General features: G+C 39.9%; 1 protein-coding gene across 1 annotated transcript in view; it reads right to left on the bottom strand.

Annotated features, from left to right (window-relative positions):
• The window catches only part of PPP3R1 (protein phosphatase 3 regulatory subunit B, alpha), a 62,856-nt gene extending 45,725 nt beyond the window's left edge, over positions 1–17,131 (bottom strand). The window contains exon 1 of the mRNA XM_004435604.3: positions 16,650–17,131. Coding sequence (XP_004435661.1) covers positions 16,650–16,652 — 3 coding nt within the window. The 5' untranslated portion in view covers positions 16,653–17,131. The remainder of the gene's footprint in view (positions 1–16,649) is intronic.
• Between the last annotated feature and the right edge of the window lie 3,249 nt (positions 17,132–20,380).

Raw genomic sequence — 20,380 nt, 5'->3', positions numbered from 1 at the left:
CCTCGGGCCAAATAAGGCCTACACCTCACGAGTTTTCTTTTTTCTTAGTAATATCTTTTTTTGTAACTAAGATATAATTGACATATAACATTATATTAGTTTCAGGTGTACAAGATGATTCAATATTTGTATATATTGCAAAATGATCACAAGTCTAGTTAACATGCATCACCATACACAGTTAAAAAAAATTTTTCTTGTGATGAGAACTTTTACAATCTACTCTCCTAGCAAATTTCAAATATGCAATACAGTATTATTAACTATAGTCACCATGCTTTACATTACATCCCCATGACTTATTTTATAACTGGAAATTTGTACCTTTTGACTACATTCACCCACCTCCCACTTCTGGCAATCACCAAACTATTCTCTGTATTTATGAGTTCAATTTTGGGTTTTTTTACATTTTTTTTTTAATTCCACATACAAGTGAGATCATACAGTATTTGTCTCTCTGTCCGAATTATTTCACTTAGCATAATGCCCTCAGGGTCCATCCATATTGTTGGCAGATGGCAAGATTTTCTTCTTTTTTATGGCTGAATAGTATTCCATCACACACACACACACACACACACACACACACACATTTTATTTATCCATCCATCCATCCGTCCGTCGATGGACACTTAGGTTGCTTCCATGTCTTGGCAATTGTAAATAATGATGCAATGAACATGGGGGTGCATACATCTTTTTGAGTTAGTGTTTTCATTTCCTTCAGATAAATACCCAGAAGCGGAACTGCTGGATGACATGGTAGTTCATTTTTAATTTTCTGAGGAACCTCCCATACTGCTGTCCACAGTGGCTGCACCAATTTACACTTCCACCAACAGTGCACAAGGATTCCCTTTTCTCCCTATCCTTGCCAACACTTAACTATTTCTTGTCTTTTTGATAACAACCATTCTACTAACAGGTGTGAGGTGATATCTCACTGTGGTTTTCATTTGCATTTCCCTGATGATTAGTGATGCTGAGCACCTTTTCATGTACCTGTTGGCCATCTATATGTCTTCTTTGGAAAAACGTCTATTGAGATTATCTGCCCATTTTTTAATCAAATTTTTTTTTTGCTATTGAGTTATATGAGTTCTTTATATATTTTGGATATTAACCCCTTAACAGATATACGATTTGCACATATTTTCTCCCATTCAATAGGTTTCCTTTTCATTTTGTTGACATTTTCCCTTGCTGTGCAGAAGCTTTTTAGTTTGATGTAGTCCCATTTGTTTGTTTTTACTTTTGTTGCCTTTGCTTTTGGTGTCAATTCCAAAAAAATCACTGCCAAGACCAATGTCAAGGAGCTGACCGCCTACATTTTCTTCTAGGAGTTTTATGGTTTCAGGTCTTACACTCAAGTCTTTAATCCATTTTTGAGTTGATTTTTGTGTATGGTGTAAGACAGTGGTCTAGTTTTCTCAACACTATTGAAGAGACTGTCCTTTTTCCCATTGTATATTCTTGGTTCCTCTGTCATAAATTAATTAACCATATATATATGGATTTATTTCTGGGCCCTCTATTCTGTTCCACTGACCTATGTGTCTGTGTTTATGCCAATACCATAACATTTTGTTTACTATAGCTTTGTAAGGGTTTTTAATAATAGCTTTATTAAGATATAATTCACATACCATACAATTCATCCATCTATAGTGTACAATTCAATGGTTTTAGTACTTTTACAGAGCTGTGCAGCCATTACTACAATCAAATTTAGAGCATTTTCATGATCCCAAAAATAAAGCTCATATCCATTGGCAGTCACTCTCCATCTCCCTGCCTCACCCCAGCCCTAGACAAACACTAATCTACTTTCTGTCTCTACATATTTGTCTATTCTAGATACTACATATAAATGGAATCATACAGCATGTGTTCCTTTGTAAGTGGCTTCTTTTACGTAGCAGAATATTTTCAAAGTTTATCCACATAGTAGCAAGAATTAATACTTTATTTCATTTTACAACCAAATAATACTTCACTTTATGGATATACCACATTTTATTTATCCACTTTCATCAGTTAGTGAACATTTAGACTGTTTCCCTTTCTTTGGCTATTATGAATAATGCTGTTATGAACATTCATGTATAAGCTTTTCATTTCATTTATTGTGGGTATACACTTAGGAACAGAATTACTAGGTTATACGGTAACTCTATGTTTAACATTTTGAGGGACTGTTTTCTAAAGCAGCTACAGCATTTACATTCCCACCAACAATGTTAGGAAGGTTCCAATTTCTCCACATCCTCACTAACACTAACCTGGTCTTTCTGATGTGGTATCTCACTATGGTTTTGATTTGCATTTTCCTAATGACTAGTAATGTTTAGCATCTTTTCATGTGCTTATTGGACATTTATCTATAGAGAAATGTCTACTCAGATTCTGTGCCCATTTTTTGTTGAGTTGTCTTTTCATAAAGAATTCTTAGAATTCAACAATATGTTCTGCGTAGAAGCCTCTTACCAGGTCTATGATTTGCAAAAATTTTCTCTCCTTCTATGGGTTGTCTTTTCATTTTCTTGGTGTCCTTTAAAGAATAAAAGTTGTTAATTTTGATGATGTTCAATTTATCTTTTTTCTTTTGTTGTTTGTGCTTTTAGAAACAATTTGTCACCTGTGTTTGCAAGTTAAGTTTTACTGGAACACAGCCATGCTCATTTGTTTATGTATCTTCTATAGCTGCTTCAAGCTACAATGGCAGAGTTGAGTAGTTGCAAAAGACTGTATGGCCCACAAAGCCTAAAATATTTACTATCCTGCCCTTTATAGAAAAAGTTTTTCAACTTCTGATCAAACACAATACCAACAATTCCCACCCACCCTTAACTTAAGATGAACAGCCTTCCTGCACTTGAAGGGGCTGCAAGGCAGATGATATCCTTTAGAAGGAAGCAGAATTTTGGTTACAGTAAACTATTTTTGTGAAGAGGCTGACAACACGGGGTGACCAAGGAAGAAGTACAGTATAGCATCAGAAGCCAGATATAATTTTCACTGCCTACAATCCCATCAGTAATCTGTGACTTTTGTTCAGGGTACCAAATAAAATATCGATGAGGTTGTTTTCACTACTAAAGGCCTGGCCTCTCGCGACGAAGGTAAGCTAGGCCAGCTGATAAGAACTTTAACTGCCTTGGAGGAAAATGGTCAAAAGGTATAAACCTCTAGTTATAAGATAAATAAGCACTAGGGACGTAACGTACAACATGATGACTATAGTTAACTCTGCTGCATGATATATAGGAAAGTTGTTCAAAGAGTAAATCCTGAGAGTTCTCATCACAAGGAGAACTTTTTTTTCTTTTTTCCTTTCTTCTTTCTTTTCTTTTATTTTATCTATATGAGATGATGGATGTTAGCTGAACCTACTGTGGTAATTATTTCACAATATACATAAATCAAACCACCATGCTGTACACCTTAAACTTATACTGATGTATGTCAATTATCTCTCAATAAAACTAGAAGGGGAAAAAAAAAAAACTTAACTGCCAGAGCAAGGAATTTGGTCTCTTTCTAGTACAAAAGAAACATGGAGATACAATGGGACCTAAGGAAAAAACCTGCTATGCGACTTGCAAGAAAATTTTTCCTCTCTAATAAAAAGAGACACTTGAGGAAGTGCTCCCCGCTCCTCTTCAGCCAGATGCCGGTATCTGAAATTGTGGCAGCCCTCTCCTGACACACAGAGCTTTAAAGCAAACCAGACCTATGTCCTTAATGAAACTGATGAGCTGCTGAACCACCCTATATCTCTCTGGCTCTGGGCTTCTCATTTTCTGAAATAATACATTCCTTATTATTTAGGCCACTTTCAGTTAGATAGGTATTCTGTTACTTGTAGCCCAAAACACTCTGATACATTTTCTACTTTGTTAATAAGTATATTACTGGACAGAGAGCTGCAGAGAAATTAAAATGAAGTGATTATTAAACCTAGATCTGCCAGGAATACTACATACTAGTTTTTAGTAGTTTGATTTTTAAGAATTCAAAAAGCATTTTGCACTTCATCAAGCATCTTAGGTAATTACCTTAACCAATACCCACCAGAACTCTGAAATCAGGCAGTCTTGTGGCCATTTTACCGACATATACTTAAAAAAAAAACAACTCAGGGTACTCCAATATAGGTCTTCCAAATCTATATCCTATGCTTGTTCCACCACACCATATTATGTCTCATACTATCAAACAAAATTAACTGAAAGCAACATAGTCAACAACAAAATAATTACATCATTCTTTCAGCACTTAAATGATTGCTTGACATTATAAAATTCTATTTGATGAGTAATGTGACTAGAATGAATAATAAAATGTCCAAATAGCTGCTACATGTTAAGTTCAAACTGGGCAAGTGGAGTGACCAGAAGAAATCTAGCACCTTATAATAGCTACTTAAACACATACTATATCGTATTATAATTTTTCCCTCTACATGCCTGATTCAATCTATGCTGTGAAATCTTTGGAGCTATGTCTGTCTTTCTTGCATCTTTGTACCTAACACTATATGTTTGATACATGTAGTAGGTTAACATAAATGTTTGCTAAATTAAGAAATCAAAGATCAAAGAGTTGTAGTCTCACTTTATCAGCTGTTCTACAAAATATTTAGAAAAAACGTTAAGATAAATCAGCTTAAGTAAACAAAACTAAACAGTTATAAATTTTGAGTTTCCTTTATTTAATTATGAAAAAGTTTACTTACTTTTTAACAAATGAAAATAGCACTCACATATAACTGACACTTTATTCAGATGTGTAAAAAGAATCTTGAAACATAAAAGAAGTCCTGTAACTTTTACAATCAATAGCAGTTTCCTTTCCAGTAGCTCTCCCATTGTGCCTAACACACTTGAGCTTTCTAATTGTTTATTCACAGGACTTTCAGAGACCTCCCTAGCCCCAGATGATAAATATAACTTAACTCAGCTGTACCTCTGCAGGCTTTCCAAGCCAGCAGGACAAATGCCTACTTACCTATCCACCATTTATATTTACATTCCATGAGAGATACTACAATGAGGACTGGCTTTACAAAGATGAAAAAAAATGCATCCCCTGCTCTAGAAGAGCCCATGGCTTAGAAGGAGAAGCAATTAAACACAAAGAAATATGGGATTTACTATAATGAAAGTTACTTAGAAATGCCATTAAGTGCCTGGGGGAGTTGAGAAAGTTTTCACAGACTGCCTTTGGAACAGGATCTTGATGTTTGCCAGACAGAGAAAGGGGAAGGACATTGCAGAGGGAAGAAAAGGTACACACACAGGGTCCAACAAGTAAAAAAGGATGAGGTGTTTTGAGAACCAAGTAGTTTGACTTGGTTATGGCATAAGGATGGCTAGAAATAAGGATCAGAACATAAGCGCCATGCAAAAAAGTTTACATTTTTAATTCTGTAAGATGTAGCATTGACTTTTAAATAAGGCAGTAACACTAGATTTCCTTTGCAGAAGAAAAACTCTGGTGGCAATAGATAAGACAGAACGAAGGAAGAAACTGGAGGCAAAAAGAGCAAAGCATTAAGTAGGCTATAGAAAGAGTCCATGTGAGCAATCAATGTAACTGCAACAATGCCAGTGGCAATGGGGATGAAGAAGCTGATTCAAGAGGCATTTGGGAGAGCTAAATGAGAGGACACATTTACTATAAACAATAATCATGTTCCTGAAAAACCTTCATGGTCTTAAAACTACACATTAAAAATAACATGAGTTAAGGAAAATAGAGTTGGAAGCAGACACTCAAAACCTATGCAACTCTGTAACCAGAGTACTAACAATACCAACAAAAATCCTAACAAACATATTAACATAGATAAAGAAGTGCTAAATAACTAATAAGTATGAGACTTTTTAAAAGCACAGATGAAAAAGAAAAAAAGTGTAAGGGGTATTTGAAGCTAAGTTACAGAAACAAAGGAAATATGCGCAAACATCTAGAGGAACTGTGCAATAAATTCTTCCAACACAAATGGCCAAACTGAGTCAAGAGGAAGAATGCAGGCTTTCTGGGTAGTAAGTATACAGTACTATATTCTTCAGCAGCTCGCAGTTTTCAGCTGTTAGTGTGTTTTGGATTCAGCTGCCACTACTTGATGGCACAAAGCATTAATATGATGGAACGTGATAAACATTTTCCTCTTTATCAATAGTATGTGAGCCAGACTGGAATGCCTCAAAAGTCCCTCGAGTAAGCGACTGAGCCTCCCACCCCTACAGCAGGTTAGGCTGTGTTCCTAGGTTATACTCTTAGCAGAGACCGCAACTGAGGACTGCTTAAGACTTAGGTAGTAGTAAAGGGGAGAAAAAGGTATACCAGGTTTCCAGATAGGAGTGAATGGACAGATACGTTTCCATTAGGAAAATTAAGGAATAATGAAGCATGAATAGGAAGACAATAATGAATGTGGTTTTAGCTATGTTGAGTTTGAAGTGCCTTACAGACTGCCTCATTTAGATAAATATCCAGTAAGCAGTTAGATCCACAGACTGTAGCAGAAGATGATGTGGGCTGAAAATATGAATCATCGGTACATAGGATATGATGAAACTTTGAAAATAAACAAGAATTCATGCATTCACTCAATTCACTCATTCAAGAAATATTTACTGAATTCCTATAATATGCAGGGGTCTATGCTGGCAGCAGGAGTATATTAAGAGTGAAGCACAAGACAGCCATGATGCCCATGCTCACGGAGTTCACACTAAATCATGGGGAGACAGAAAGCAATCAAACACCTATAGAACTAATTAATCATGTACAAACAAGACGTAAAAGGTACTAAAAGTAACATGAACTGACCTGGTATAGGGGGTGGGAGGCTCAGTCACTTACTCGAGGGACTTTTGAGGTATTCCAAACATAGCTTATGCAAAAGACTCTGATGGCAGAATAAACAGATGGAAGAATAAATATAGCATACAATACTGAATAAAATGTAACGCTAGAGTACAGAGAAAAAGCAGGAACATGGGGGAAGAAGCTGAAGTAAAGAACAGGCAGAACCTATGGAGACTATGAGCAGTGTCAAGGATTTTAGTCTCTATAATATATAGGATTTTAAATAGGAAAGTCATAAAATCATATTTAAGAGGGTCTTGGACCAAACTCAGATGAGAAGCTAGCATAGCAACAGAGATTAAAAATAGTCAGAGAGGTAGAACAGCAACTAGCAGAAAATGTCACAGAAGCCAAAAGAAGAGAGAATTTCAAGAGTTCCCAACAAGGTCCAACATTACAAAGAAGTCAAGTAAAAAGAATAAAGAACCAAATACATTTAATGAGCACCTACTGGATTTCCAGACTCTCTCTACTGTCACCACAGTCTTAGGAGTTGTTCTTCTCATTTTACATAAGAACTAAATAAGGTCTAGAGAGTTTATGGTATTTGTTCAAGGTCACTTAGCTAATAAATGGCAGAACCAGAATTTAAATTCACATCTTTCCAACTCAAGATCTCACAGTGGTAATTAGAAGATTACTGCCAATATAAGTTTCAGTGAAATGCAGATACATAATCACTCTAGACCAGTGCCATTTAATAGAAATGTCTGCAATGATGGAAACGTTTTATATCTGTGCTAATGCAGTAACCACCAGCCACAAGTAGCTACTGAGCTCTTGTAATGTAGCTATTGTGACTGAAGAACCAGATTTATAATTTTATTTAACTTTAATTCATTTTAATTAAAATTTAAACAGCCACACGTAGCTAGTGGCTACTGAATTGGACATCACAGAACTAGACTGCAGTAGACTGAAAAACAAGAAAAGAGGAAACAGAACGAGTCAAGAAGCATGATGGTAAAGGTAAAGACAGAGAGTAACAGCCAGACAGGAAGGCAGAGCTGAAGTATACCTAATGTTCATAAACTCACTATTTACTTTAGAAAGATCATTATGAGTTAGTTCATAATTCATGAAATTCTATTTGTTAGGAAAACAGTTGCAACACAAACACACATAAAATCACAGGTCTCCCTTATTACCTCTTAGCACTTGTTTTTCCCGACATTCCAATTTTTATTAGATTGCCTTACAAGCAAATAATACTAAAGGATGCTGGCTTATCGCATGCCTATAATAGGAGATTGCTCGTGGCATCACACTCAGGAAGATATGAAAGAAAATCATCCCTGAAATTAGAGAGATTAAGGATAAATAAATAAAAGCGCTAATAGAGGGGCCGGCCCAGTGGCGCAAGCGGCTAAGTGCACGCGCTCTGCTGCGGTGGCCCAGGGTTTGCCAGTTCGGATCCCGGGCGCGCACCGACGCACCACTTAAGCCATGCTGTGGCAGCGTCCCATATAAAGTGGAGGAAAATGGGCACGATGTTAGCCCAGGGCCAGTCTTCCTCAGCAAAAAGAGGAGGATTGGCAGATGTTAGCTCAGGGCCGGTCTTCCTCACAAAAAAAAAAAGTGCTAGTAGATAGCTCTAATAAGGCCAATGGTGAAGGTTGGATCCTTTTTGTAGGTTGCTATGCATCACTCTCTTGTAGGTTTTTAAAATGCATACCCAGTTCTAACAAACAAATAAAAATGAATACTCTGCATTGTTTACAAAAGAGACCTGGCTAGAGCACAGATGAATTTAACAATGTTACCAGAAAAACAAGTCAAAGTGACATCTCATTTACAGAAATGTTTTTTCGGACAGCAATAGGGCTACCAACATGGCCTTCCTGATGATATTCGTAAGAAGGGGCTTTAACTAACAAAAAACTCTCTTGAGGAAGGAACCTATTAAGAACTTATGACTTACTGAATTCAGTGCTAAATTTTAAAGGATTTCCTATAGAAATCTTCAAGTGTTTTAAATATTTTTATAGTACAAGACCATAAAAACCAAAGACAAACTCAGAAACATATATTATTTCATTTCAAAATTTTATTCCTGTGCTAGAACTATACATTAGCTATAAGTATACTGTCAACTCATGACCACCAAGAGGGTATGGGAGTCCAAGGAGAAAATTCAGAAAAGGAGAGGGTGGATGTGGGCTGCTGCAGAAAAGGTTTATTTAGAAGAGTAAAAATGAGGAAGAAATTTTAATCTGACAAGCTTGAAATAAAACAGATGCTTTAGCCACTAAACTTTGGAGGTCCTTTTCTGTTTTAATTTAAGAAATTGTTATCCATGTAGTTAATGCTTAATAAGGTGATAAGCAGAAAAAATAAGTGCAAGAAATGTTCTAGTAAAATATTATTTTCCCTATGAGTAATTTCATAAGCATACTGTCATAGCATACCCTTGTTAAAAGCACCAACCTCGATCATTATGAAATTGCTACCTGATTAGAAAAATTATGCTGAATTGTTTTTGACTCAACGTTTACATCTGAAATGCAGTTAAAAGCATCGGAAAAAAACTGATTGTAATGAGTAAACTAGAGCGTGATATCATTAAAATCTCTTTAAGTCTGACCTTCGTAATCTTTTTAATAAAAACTAAATTATTAAAAAATTAATAAATCCATACACTGGCATAGGTTAAAAAAAGAAGAAAGAACAAAGAAACACACAAAAAAACTCCCTCTTGGAAGAATATACAAAAAATTCAACAGTGATCAATACAAGGGGAAAGGATGGCCAGGAAAGACTTAACTTTCTATTTGATACCTTTAGGTATGGTTTAAATTTTTAAGCAAATGTATTAATAGTGTCTTTAGAACTTAAAAAATTTTTTAAGACTATCAATATACAACCAGATGTTCCCCTTACATAAAATCTGAACTCAAAAATGGTTCCTTTTAGATCTATGTAACTTGATGAGAAGTCACTAAAGCAAAGACGGGACAAAGTATTAAGCTCTACTCTGGTTAAAACTCCTGTTTCCTGGATTCACTTCCTAGGTCACTGACCCCTGTTGCCCTCTCCTGGGTCCATCTACTATTTAACAATACTTAACACCCTGTTAACTGCCTGTCAAATCCCCCCAAATCAATTTTATAATCCTTTTCCATACTCCTCACCATCAATCTCACTCCATTTGCCTTAGCCTCAACCTCAATTGCAGCAGATGATCTTGCCTCAAACTATCTGGAGTTACTGAGATGATTTAGGCCATCTGGTATGAACTCCATTATTAAAACATATCTGTTGCCATGGCCTACTCTCCTGACCCTGATTTTTTTCTCTCTCTTTTGATGTCTCTCCTTCCTTTTATCCCTCTTCTTTCTACCACTTCTAGGGCTCATTCCATTAATCATCTTTCTTACAGCTCCCTCTCCTGGCTTCTCTTCTGATTCTAAAGAATACTGACATCTACTATCCTTAAGAACTTATCCCAACTGTAAACCACTGAAGCCAACTTTTGTTTGTCCCTTTTTTCATAAATGTCTCAAAAAAGGAACTGCTACTCATTGCCTCCAACGTCTCATCAGCACTTACTCCTTTATTCTATTTATTCATTCACACATTCCTTCTTCAAACACTACTTAATATCTATTATATACTAAGTATCTGGAATATAACAACGAAAAGACAAAGACAAGGACTCTGCATTTTCAGAGTTTACATTCTCTTCTAATCTTATTTTCATTACCTAGGACTTAAATGAAGTTACTGTCTTCAAGATTATTACCTCTATAACAGTTTTCATTTTTATCTCCTTCCCTCTGTTAACAGATGAGAAAAATCTCTCCTCTTGTCTAAGGAGAGTCATAGTCCCTCCTACCCCCTTGGAGACGTCAAACTATTAATAACTCCATCTTTTCCCTTCGAATCTTCAACCACACCTCCTCTTTCCTGGTTTGTTCCTTTAACCCCAAAATAAATTCTACCTCAAACCTAAATTCTCTAGCTTTCATCTTCTCTCCTTCTAGTCAAAGCTGTAAGGAACAGTTTACACTCGATGTCTGGCCACCCATTTATTCCTCAACTCACTGCATCCTGGCTTTCCTTGCTACCAGTACAAAATGGTGTTTTTTAGTACTGTTACCAAAGTCACCAGAACTCTCCTGATCCCTCCAAAGTACACTTTTAAGTTCTTCTCTTTCCTGATCTTTGCAATATCTAGACACTGCTGACTCCTTCAAATGTGACATCACTCTGCTAATTTTCCAGCTATCTCTCTGGCTATTATCCTCAGACAACCTTCACAGGTTCCTCATCCTCCACCTTCCTCTTAAATGCAGTATTCTTTAGGATTTGCCCTCTTCTCTTTTACATTCTTTCTCTACAGGATTTCATCTAGTTTCACGGCTTCAACTACTATCTAACACAAATACAGACAATGCTCAAATCTTTAATCCAAGTCCAGATTTCTCTTCTGAGCTCCAGACATAGAGAGCCAATTATCTGTTGGCCATATCCACCTAGATGACCCATGACTACTTTAAATTCAACATGTCCAAAACAGAAATCATCATAACTCCCTCAAATCTCCTTCTCCTATATCTCCTAGGCAGAGAACATGCGTTTCTAACAAGGTCCCAGAAAACACTGATGCTGTTAGTTCAAGATCCATATTTTGAGAATCACTGCTCAAACATATGTTGCCTCTTCCTACCTCCAGAATATCAAGTTCCTTCTGCTGCTAGGCCATGATATCTACGCAGCAGGCACTGTTCATATTTCACAGCACTCCATCCTACTGAACTTAGAATCTTACAAAATAGGATTCCAAGTATTAATAACCAAATGCTAAGAGAAGACTAGAGATGAAACAACAGTCATCTCAGCAAACTGAAAGTTTCTTGAGGACGGCGTACCATTTCCCATGTATCTCTAGAACTGAATCTTACCCAAGTAGGCAGTCAATAAATATGTGCTGAATGGACGGCACTATCCTCTATCCAGTCACCCAAGCCAGAAGCCACAGCAGGATTCACCCCTTTTCTTCTCCATAATCCAACAGTCATCAAGTCCTATTGTCTACTTCCTAAACGTGTCTCATACCTGGTCCTTCCTCTCCCTCTGGGCTATTACTGCCTTCTTTCAGGTCCTTATTTCTCACATGAATTACTTTGATAATTTCTTAATTGGTCCCCATGCCTCGATTCATCTATCCTATTTTATTATCCACACGGCCATCAGATCCTCCGATGTCTCTTAAAAAGTAAATGAGAAAATGTCATTCTCCTGCTTAAAAATAATAGTTTCCCACTGGCTTTAGGAAAAAAATGTTAACTCCTTCATATGATATACAAACGCCTCCATGATCCTGCCTCCATCTACCTGACCACCTTCTCTCTCCCTTCCACCCTAACCCTCTACCCTCCAGCCGTGCTGAACTGGCTTGTATATCTCATGCCTCTAAGGCTTTCAACATAAAGCTCTCTATCTAGAGTGCCTTTCCCATTGGCTAAACACTCATTCTTTTAAGACTCAGCTCAGATCCCATCTCTTCTAGAAAGCTTCCTTTGAGGGACATTCATCTCCCTGCCCCATCCCCCCTCCAGTTTGGATTAAGCCTCTCCCCTGCCATGTGCTCTTACAGTACCCCATGTTTAGTCTGTTAATAGCACACATCACACTGCAGAATACTCCATTTAAGTTCCTTGGAAATTACAATTATGTCTTATGTTCGTATAGTGAGTGCTAGGTATATTAACAGATGCTCAACTAAAATTTAAATACATTCTCTGCTAGTTTCTAATCAGTGGCTCTCAAAATTTAGCATATATCAGAATTACCTGAAGACTGATAAAATCTAGACTGCTTGGCCCCATCCTCAGAGTTTTGGATTCAGTTGATCCAGGGTGAGACCTAACAAGTTCCCAGATGATAATGATGCTGCTGGCCCAGGAACCATATTATGAGTATTGTGCTCCAACACATGTTGTCTCTTCCTATCTCCAGGCTTTAAGGAATCTTTTCCTAGCTGCCTCCAACTCTGTCTACTGCACTGCAATCCTAATAATCTTTTTAGATCCAGCTCAATTGTCACCTCCTTCATAAAACTTCTCCTAATCCCAGATGAAATTGATCTTGCTCTTCCCTCAATTTCTACTGAGCTTTATATATATATAATTCATATGATAACTCATGCTAACTTTTTTCACACCTATTGGCATTTGTCTTATGTTCCCTACTTTAAATGAAGGTAGGAAACAATCATTTTAATATCCTCCACAACCAAGCACAGTAACTAGTGAACAGCAGGCAGAAATCTACAAGTATTTGCTGATATGAATGAATCCCTGTTGCCTGCCCAGACTCTGGGCCCACAGTCTGTCTGACTCGCTTACTCCTCCTGGCCCAAGCTGACTTCCTTATACTGCCTTGTACTCGCCTCGCTACCTATGACAGATGCCTGATCCACACTTGTCTGTCCCTCTCATTGCTAACTGACCCTTAGTCAGCTTCTTTACCTTGTACTCTGAGCCTTTTTAATTTTCTCCTCCACTGTGGGACAAAATGAGTGAAGAAATTTTCTCCTCATGACTGATGTGAATTTTAATTTTGCTGGCCATAAGACAGGTTGCTTCTTTTTTTTTTTTAACATAGCCTTTCTTTGCCACAGAACCTGAACTAGAATATATTGCATACAAGTCTAAGTGCAGTTACCACAGACAGCAATAAATGTGTTTCAAGTTCTATTTTCAGATTGTGGAGATAATTTTAATAAAAAGTTTAAAAATACAAAGACATAAAAAGGTCATTTATAAAATTTAAGGTTGCCCTAAGAAACAAAATGTAAAAGAAAAGCTAATTACTCATGCACTATGTCCATATATGCATCCAGAACAAAATCCATATTACCTATTAAAACAACAACAGCTACAAAAAGCCTGGTGATATTTCTAAATTATACTAAGGACATAGTAAAAACTATTTCTGCTACATGAGAAGTCAACTAAGTTTCTAAAACTGCCCCTATAAAATTTACTCCTTCAAAAATACTCCGAGACTGTTTTCAATCACACTAACCTAAACATTCTTCTTTTGATTTTATTCTTTCTCCATTCCTCTGCATGTCAGTAACACTGACAGACTCTATCTAAAACTACATATGCTTACCCAGAGAAAAAATTGTGAAGGTATCTATTTATTTATTTCAATAAATAAACATCTATTTATTTATTTAACCCTAGACAACTGACCATTAGTGGTTAGGGGAAAATTCCTCGGAGCTCAGTACACAGATTTTTATATAAGTATACAAAATCTTCATCTCGCCTAGATGCTCAACAGTTTAAAATTCAAATAAAGGGGAAGGGAGACAAAGACTTAACTCTCCAGGAAAAAAGAAGTAAACTACTTTTAACGTAACAACTAAAATTATTATCTATCAGAAAAGATTCTTGATAGCTTCAATCCAATCTTAGCCTTTTCCTTTCCCCTTACTTGAATCCATGAATATTATTCATAAATTAAAATCCGTTGACAAAAATGCAAACATGTTCATGATACTCAGTAAGAGTTATAATAAAGATCTTCCAAAGGGAGTGAAAATTTTCAGAATTGTATGCTGAATTAACCAGCAAAATGAACCAGATCACTCCAAAGCCCAATTTAGTTGAGTTACTCAGTATCCCATATGGCAGAATTGAGCTACAGATATGGTCTTGATACTTTCAAAGCAGTGCTGTATTCAGCAGACCAAAATAATCCTAAAGTTGGGAAGCCACCGTCGCGACAAATTACCTAGGTCTTGAAATGGTATTGAGAGGATGGTAGAAAAAAGAGCCAAGAGTGAACTAGAAAATAAATACTGAAAAGGAAACTAGAAAGAAGAGGGAAACAAAGACCTGGAGGCAAGCAATAACGTACAGTAAATCTTAAAATATTTTTAAAAGATAAGGAAACACTGAGTACCAGGAAGATAAATTTAAGAGCTAAAAGATTTCCCAAATGCAGTCTGTTGTTCAAAAAAAGAGACGGGTAGTTGGGGGGACGCCCTACAAGGAAAAAACAACTATTTGGAAACCAGATCATTCTGCTTAATATATAAACAACAAAAGCCTAGATCATTGTTCCTCAAAATGCACTGTTTATAAATGCAGGTAAGAACATTCCCTGCAATGGTCAAAGAACTTCAAGAGAAATACACGCAGTAAGGAAGTTGTATTGAAGCACTAAAGGGCACTTCATAACTACAAAAGACTACGCCAACAAGACTACCATGAATGGCTGTGATCTAAGTTGTTTTCTGTGACAGTCTGGAAAAGCATAAGTTTTGCGACTTTGGGGACCAAAGTCGTCTCTGGGCTGCCTCCCAAGTTGGCAGAGAAAAACTTCCTCTACATATCAAAATCACTAATCATTTAAGACTGCTCCTAATCTGGATTTTAAGTACACTAATAAGTGCCCTTAGTCATTTGTCCTGTATTTTAAATAAAAGGTGACTTGAATATTCTAATTTCACTTTCTTCCCTCACAACCACGCCAAACTGATTTTAAGTTGCAATCAACAGAATTTCTCTCTTCCCTAATCCACCACTCTATGTCTGAAACACTTTAATTCTACATACAGGGTGAAATACATACAATGAAAAGGTCCAAGAAATTACCCAAACAGTCAGTCTAAAAATCTTCTGACAACCGTTCAGTGACTTTTAGAAAAAACGGAACCACCAAATCACACGTTCGAATATCTGATAGAGAGAGAAAAGCACTGCGAACTTTCTCTACGATGTATACAATTCTTAATTACAAAGGGGAAACTGCACCGGCTACCCGGAGAAAGAGAAGCGGTATGGTAACAGGCTAAAAGGGCGTCGTTGATTTCTTGGCTGCAGTGACAGAGGCGGGAGACACACCCCTAGCGTCGGTTTGAAACACTACAGCAGCGAATTCTACCTAGGGATTAATGCGAGGGTAAGGAAAGACAAATTTAAATCGCCATGATTCAAAAACAACCACCACCAGAGAGAGACTTACGAAGGTACCAAAGAAAACGAAAACCCCTCGGTAGTAAGGAAGCATTAAAAACCAAGTATCCTCATTTTTCAAAGACCGAGTTAGACTCTGTTTTCATGAGCGTACACCTTGGACCTTTCCGGTTCGCCAGTGCAGAGCGAAAAGCAGCAGCGAAAGAAACCCCGCCAGGTTGCAAAGAGCAGCGAAATAAATACTAACAGGAGAGGGGGGAAGTAAGTGGCAGGATTCCTGCCGAGACTCACTCACTGCTTGAAAATGGAGCGTGAGTGGGAGAAAGAGCCGCTCTGGAGAGGAAAGTGGGTCTTATATAAATAAGAGCCATTTGTCACACACTATTATTTCCACAGGATTTCGGAAAATCCCCGAACTTGAGAGTAAGTCTGGGGGTGAAAGGGGGGGCTCCACGTGCAGGAGGGTCGGGAGAGAAGTAACGCGGGGCGACGAGGGGACAGTCCCAGGCCGATGGCCCTGGTGAGGAAGCGGAGGTGGAGGCAGGGGCGGAATCCCGGCGGTCGCGGGGGGAGGGGGCGGGGGCGCCCCGCAGAGGCCCGGGGGCGGCGCGGGGGCCCCGCCGTCCTGTCAAGCAGCCGGCCCGCCGCCCCCGCCAGCCACCGACGCACGCGGGCCGCCAAGGGCTCTCTCGGACCCGCCGCGACACCGGGTCGGCCGGGTCTCTCGAATTTTCCACCGGGGAAAGCCGACCGGGGGCGTCGGGGCTCGCCCCCGGCCCTGGAAGCGGCGGGCGGGGGAGGGATGGTGCACCGGGGAAGCCAAGGTCTCACCATTTTGCTCGGCGGTCGGCGGCTCGCTCGGGCAGAGGAGAGTGTCGGCGCTCAGACGGGCTCCCTCAGGAAGCGGCGGCGCGGGCGGCCCAGCTGCGCTCGGCTGGGGCGGCTGCGGCCCTCGGGACGGCCGCGGGGGAGGGGGTGCGGGCTGGGGGAGGGGAGGCGGCGCCGCGGGGCCCGCGCCGGCCGGGTGACTGGGCACGGGGGAGCAGAGAAATTAAGGTCGAGATTCAGACACAGAGGGAGCGGGAGGAGAGACTGCGAGCAGGGGGAGAGGCAGACAGGAGGGGGAGGGGGGGAGAGGGGGCCAGGCGAGTCGGGGGCTGCAGCCTCGCGCTCGCGCCGGAGCCGTGACGGACTCACTGCAGTGGCTCGCGCTGACCCGCAACCTCAAGGCACGAAAAAGGGGGAGGGCGGGAGAAGGAGGAGAAAGCGGAGCGCAGCGGCGCGCGGGGCGGAGGGCGGGGGCGCGCGCGGAGCCGGCGGCGGGGGCGGGGCTTCCGCGAGCGCCGCACATCCGGGAACCCGCGTGCCGGCTCGGCGGCGGCCGCCGCGGCGCTCTGTCGAGCTCTGGTTGGGGAGCGCGGAGCGCGCGGACCACGTTTGTCCCTCCGCCGGCCGCCCCCTGCGTGCTGGGCGGGGGGAGGACAGGGGTGGGGGTGCGGACGTCCGTGACGTCGCGTGGCGGAGCCCTTCCTGTCATGTGGCTGGAGGCGGGGGGAGGCGGGGGAGGCTGGCCGGGAGGGGAAGGAGGAAATGCTAGGGTTCCCCGGTAGGGAGGAAACGCGAGGGGTGCGCGAGCACCGGGCAGCGGGGTACTTGGGCCCGGGGTGGGAGCGTTGTCGGGGAAGAGGAGCAGATGAGCAGCCTTAAGGTGTTAGAACCACCCAGACACCGCACCAAAAAAAGAGGAAAATCCCAGTCCTGGGGCTAGAGGGAATCAGTTCGCTCTTGAAAAAAGGTATATTTGCATCAGTGTACCGACTTGGACCCACTACGGAATTGCAGGGTGCACCTGGACTGTTGTCACCCCAGTGCAGCACCCGCAGGCCCACACTCCGGTATGAGTTGGCAGAGTTAGGAGCCGGGTTGGAAAGACAAGGGGGGGAGCCAAAGCTGGCCATAGCTCAAGGCGTGGGGAACCACGTTATACCGAGTTGAGGGGCTGCTTCCCACTCCCGCAAAGACTCGCCCCCGTATCGGGATTTTCCTTAAACCTTCCAGGCTCCCCTTTGACGGTTGCAGCACTGTTTGTTTTTGAAAAACATTCGAAGACAGATTGCCCACTTATCCCTTTAGTAGGGCTATATCCACTTTGGTGGCTGTTACCATTCCCAGAAAATTCAGATTACAAGAGTCCAGAAAAGCATAAAGAGGAAAGTTATGTTCAGAGAAGAAACAAATAGAGCACTGATTGGAGAGGTTTGATAAGGATAATGAAGAAAACATTTTGCAAATTTCTTAACCAGTTATTCCTTTTTAAATCTTGATAATCTCCTGTGTGTGTGTGTGTGTGTGAAAGAGAGAGGAAGAGAATGTTTTATGAGTGGCCAGAAACTCCTTACTGACAAATCCTTTGGGTAGTTTTATAAAAAGCCATAGTGTTTTTAAAGGCAGTCTGTTAAAACTCCTTACATGAGAATTTTATTCTTTTTTTGTGCTAATTATTTTTCCACATGATAAGCACTCACCTTTTCTAGTAGAGGCTGAGTGATGTGCCCTAGGTGTCCCCCCGCCCCCCCCCCACTTATTTTAAAGAGCTACGTTGTTTGTGTCAGAATGAATAAGGAAAAGTAAATTAGACTAAAGACAAGGTCACATAGTGAATGTGTCAAGGAAAGGCCAAGAAATGACACTGTTTCTTCCACCATTTAATCTAAGTTTCTTGACTTAGATTATGTTGCTATTTAGGTACTAAAGTGTTACAAAACAGGGGAAAGTTCCTAAACTAAATGTGTGTAACGTTTTCTAAGTATATTATTTTTAATTAGTTTTTCATTATAAAATTAAGAAATGCTCATTAAAAAAAAAAGTACTATATAAAAAAATTCCTCCCCCTCAGTTCCATTTCTCAGAGACAATCACTGTAACTGCATTTGTGTGTGTGTCCCTTGTTCAATGAAAATCAAATTATTGTTTTTACTGAGGATTAAATGCTAGGAAGAAATTTGAGCTATATGGGATGCAGTAGAATTAGAGTAACTCATAATTTTGTCATGATTTTAGCCAATTTAGATGATAATCATTCAAGTCTCTGTTGTGAACCTAAATCAGAAATTCAGGAGCTCGCACTGTGAAAGATTGGTTAGTCTCTGTTACTGACCAAAGCAAGAGTCACAAAGCCAGTCTACCTGCTCCTTCTCATCCTACAAATCTAGAGTTCACCACTTACATTCCCTCAGCTTTGTGTACACTGCATCTTGTAATAGGTTGCATCTCTGACACTGAAACTAACTACCAGTCTATTCTGAATCCATTGGGAGAAATAAATCCAAAATGCACCTTTAATACCCAGGTTTTTCCTGTAAGGCCAAAAAAGAAGGTATGGTAAGTAGTCATTCTCCTTTTTGCCTTTTTTCATTGTTTTGATGTAAAGTTAGGTATGAGAGGAAACAGTACCAAACAGTCCTGCTAAAAGCATGGACTGCTAAAAGCATTTCACTTATCTAGTTAAATAACTAGATAAGTGAAAAGGCAAAAGACATATCTAATAAGTGGGTTATTTTTCCTAGAAAAGTTAGCAACCAAAAGATGATGCTGGGGAGTATTATGTCAGATAGGTTGGAAGGACACACACTTAAAGACAGAGATACCAGTTACAAGAACAGTAGCAGCTAGGCGTGAAGTAATGAGAAGTGTCGATGGCAGAGGAATGGAAGAGGTGAATATGAAAGACATGAAGCAGAAATGGACTGACTGTGCAACTCAGTGGCTGTAGGGAACAAAGAGGGAGAAAGAAAAGATGACCAGTTTTAGTTTGGATGACAGAAAATAGTGATACCCTTAAAAGAAATACAGAAGTCAGGAGCAGTTTGGTGCCTGAGTGAAAAGAGATGAGTTTGGATTTAAAAATGCTAAGTTTGAGTTGCTGATGAGATCTCCCAGTGGAAGCACCAAAGTAGAAGGTGGAAGTGCAGGTTAGAAAGGAATAGAGATGTGGGAATCAACTTAAAAACAGAGGTTGAAAGTGAAATCTTCAAATGTTCACTTAGAAAAAGAGGGGACCCAGGGCCGGCCCCGTGGCTTAGCAGTTAAGTGCGCACGCTCTGCTGCTGGCCGCCCGGGTTCTGATCCTGGGCGTGCACCAACGCACCGCTTCTCCAGCCATGCTGAGGCCGCGTCCCACATACAGCGACTAGAAGGATGTGCAACTATGACATACAGCTATCTACTGGGGCTTTGGGGGGGAAAATAAGTATTAAAAAAAAAAAAAAAAGAGGGGACCCAGAGATAGTAAGAAAGCTGCTAAGTAGAAAAAAAAAATTAAAGGAAAAGGAAATTTTAAGAAAGAGAGAGTAGTGTTTGTCATATTTTACCTCAGGCTTCAGCGTCTCCACAATTGTCTTTAAGAAGTTAGAAATATCACAGGAAATTCTATCATGTGTAGACCTTCTAGATCATTGTGATATCCAGAAATCCGCCTCCTTCTTAAAGGACTGATCACTGTTATTTATTCGTATATAACATTTAAGGGTGGCAGAAGAAACAAATTACCATTCCTGTAGTTG

This window comes from Ceratotherium simum, chromosome 11 (genome assembly GCF_057802395.1).
Source record: "Ceratotherium simum simum isolate JZ-2026a chromosome 11, ASM5780239v1, whole genome shotgun sequence".
Classification (NCBI taxonomy): Eukaryota; Metazoa; Chordata; class Mammalia; order Perissodactyla; family Rhinocerotidae; genus Ceratotherium; species Ceratotherium simum.
Note: the sequence above shows the minus strand (reverse complement) of the source record. Positions and strands in the feature narration are given on the sequence as shown.